We start from the raw sequence: 2,938 nt of genomic DNA on the forward strand, positions 1-2,938 counted from the left end.
TTTTCCAGTCGTCAAAACATTTCTGAAATGCACTTTTGGGTATTGCCTTGAGCTCCTCCAGCGATGCAGCCTTAATCTCCTCAATCGTCGCAAATCTTCGTCCTTTCATAGGCCTTTTCAATTTTGGGAAGAGGAAAAAGTCGCAGGGGGCCAAGTCTGGTGAATACGGTGGCTGAGGCATGATGATAGTATTGTTTTTGGCCAAAAAACTACTCACTAGTAACGACGTGTGCGCAGGTGCATTATCATGGTGCAGAATCCATGAATTTTCTTTCCACACTTCCGGACGTTTTTTTCTTATTGATTCACGCAAACGCCGCATAACCTCAAGGTAATACTCCTTGTTTACGTATGACCTTGTGGTAGGAATTCTTGATGCACAACGCCATGGTAATCAAAGAAAACTGTGAGCAAAATCTTCACATTCGAACGAACTTGGCGTGCCTTTTTCGGTCTTGGCTCTCCTGGGCTCTTCCACTGGGATGATTGGGCTTTGGTTTCGACGTCATAACCATATACCCATGTTTCGTCACCAGTTATAACCCTTTTGAGCAAATCAGGATCATCATTGACGTCGTTCAACATGTCTTGGGCGATGTTCATGCGACGCTGCTTCTGATCAAAATTAAGCAGTTTTGGAACGAATTTCGCTGACACACGTGTCATACCCAAAACATCCGTTAAAATTGATTGGCATGAGCCAAACGATATGTTAAGATCATCAGCTATTTCTCTAATCGTGATTCGACGATTTTTCAACACAATTTCTTTCACTTCCTGAACATTTTCGTCGGTTTTTGACGTGCTGGGGCGTCCAGAGCGAGGTTCATCGTTAACATTTTCTCGGCCCTCTTGGAATAACTTATACCATTTATAAACACTTTTTTTGCTCAAAGTTGACTCACCGTACGCCACTGTCAACATTTCAAGAGTTTTTGAACACTTAATACCATTTTTTACACAAAAATTAATACAAACTCTCTGCTCCATTATTTTCAACAGCAAAAAATCGCCGAGCACGCAAACACGAGTCTAACCTTTATGCCTCTCACATAAAAACAACACATGCTATATAGTCAAAACTGTGAACATATGATCGTGACGAGTGTACCAACACAACAACAAAAAATTTTGAAATTAGAGTGTACAGACCGCGCGAAATTCAAAAAGTCACCTTACTTTTTGATCACACCTCGTACTAAATAGTGAGAGAGCGATTCACCTGATCCTGAGCGGTGTGGAGTTGTCGATCGCCGCTTTCTAGTCCCTCGATGTTCTCCGTTTCTCCAGTCCTGGTGGCCGGCCAGGGAAGTCGGGGGGGAGGGGCACAGAGTTGGGGGACGCGTTGACCTTTCTCATTTGCTCCGCTCGCAAAAGTCGCATCCAATCTTTGTTCTAAGGACGTTCACAAACAAACACACGCCGGCACGCGATATCCGAGTTTCAGTTTCAATGCTTGGCTGAGCACACTTTAACTGTGAGTGACTCTACGCCATTACTCCGAACAGTGCTTCCATCGTATGTAGATTATGAACAAGGTGCACTTTCAAATAGTGTAACCTATGTTGGATAGAAACTTGGAGATAGTGCTATAAAGTTTTATATTCCCCGCATTAAAGGAGAGTTCGTGAACATCATCTTGAGTGGTGTATCCAATGTTATATATCTCTGTAATTAACTTGTCCGATTCAGCAGAATGAAGAGGGCATTTAAATAGAACGTGATATATATTACTTTGTCTGGTTCTGCATTCGCACGTATCCTCTTTTATAATGTTCTTATCCTTTAGGTGAGTGTTCGTACGTATATGGTATGATCGTAACCTTGCCATCAACGAAATAACATCATGCTTGACAAATTTGAGGTCGCTGAACCATGGTTTATTGGCTAGATTCGCAACTTTCAGACGATATCTGATACCTTTCCACTTAAATTGTTTATTCAGTACTTTATGAGATAACCTCATGAAATCGCTTTTCAAGCTTGAAATGAGATCATCGATATATACAGTCTTGCTAGGATCGATTCTGTCACGATTTGTGGCAGATTTTGCTAACTGGTCAGCTGCTTCATTACCAGAGATTCCTATGTGCGCTGGTGTCCAGATTAGAGTAATATCGATGTTCGTAGATTTAAGCTTTCCCAGCAAATTGGCAATCATTAAGATTGGATAGTTGGGCTTTTTTTTGTTTGTTAAATTCTTTAAGGAGGAAAGCGTGCTCATAGAGTCTGTACATATAGCGATCTTGCGTTTCTTTAATTTGGGTATAATGTTCAAAGTTTCAACAATTGCTTGCGCCTCAACATTTAAGATAATTTTAGTTCTTGTATATGGAAACGATAATCTGATATCTGGGTTGGTACAGAAAACTCCAAATCCGGTATGCCCCTCTGTATTTATAGAGCCATCAGTATATAGTATGCAGTCAAAATCCTGCTCTTTCAAGATAGAATTAAAAATCTTATTAATACCTGTTATCGACATCTTTTTTGAGCCAGAATAATAAAAATTTCCAACTCTTCTTCTGTATTTACTAATATTTTTGAAAGATGTGGTATCAATATTGAAGTTGTTAAATTTCGTATTTAACGGGAAGGACAAATGGCCTTCAAGTCTTTTAGATTCAATGTTTGGAATGAGATCCTTGTATGGATACAAGGTAGACCATGATCGAGTTTTTATCTGGATTTCTGGCTCCTAGGAGTCAAATGAGCTCCCAGGAGACTCGTTACGTGCGATGTGAGAGGGAATAGGCGATGTAGGAGCAGGATAGGTTGTAGTTTGGTAAGCGTCTATCAAACCTCTTATGGAAAGTTTGATAACGCAAAAAAGACGCCTAACAACTAGAGGCCACTCGCCGCATTGGTCCAACATAATATTAGTGGGAGTAGAGCGCATGAACCCAAGAACACACCTCAATAATGCATACTGAACTCT

General features: G+C 40.6%; 1 protein-coding gene across 1 annotated transcript; it reads right to left on the reverse strand.

Annotated features, from left to right (window-relative positions):
* Positions 1-345: 345 nt before the first annotated feature.
* On the reverse strand, positions 346-1,184 carry LOC116849326 (protein GVQW3-like). The gene has a single exon (XM_032826368.1). It carries the CDS (start codon positions 988-990, stop codon positions 346-348), a length of 645 nt encoding a protein of 214 aa, XP_032682259.1. The 5' UTR covers positions 991-1,184.
* Positions 1,185-2,938: the final 1,754 nt, after the last annotated feature.

This window comes from Odontomachus brunneus, unplaced genomic scaffold (genome assembly GCF_010583005.1).
Source record: "Odontomachus brunneus isolate Ranch 3 - 2012 unplaced genomic scaffold, Obru_v1 Obru_scaffold_111, whole genome shotgun sequence".
Taxonomy (NCBI): domain Eukaryota; kingdom Metazoa; phylum Arthropoda; class Insecta; order Hymenoptera; family Formicidae; genus Odontomachus; species Odontomachus brunneus.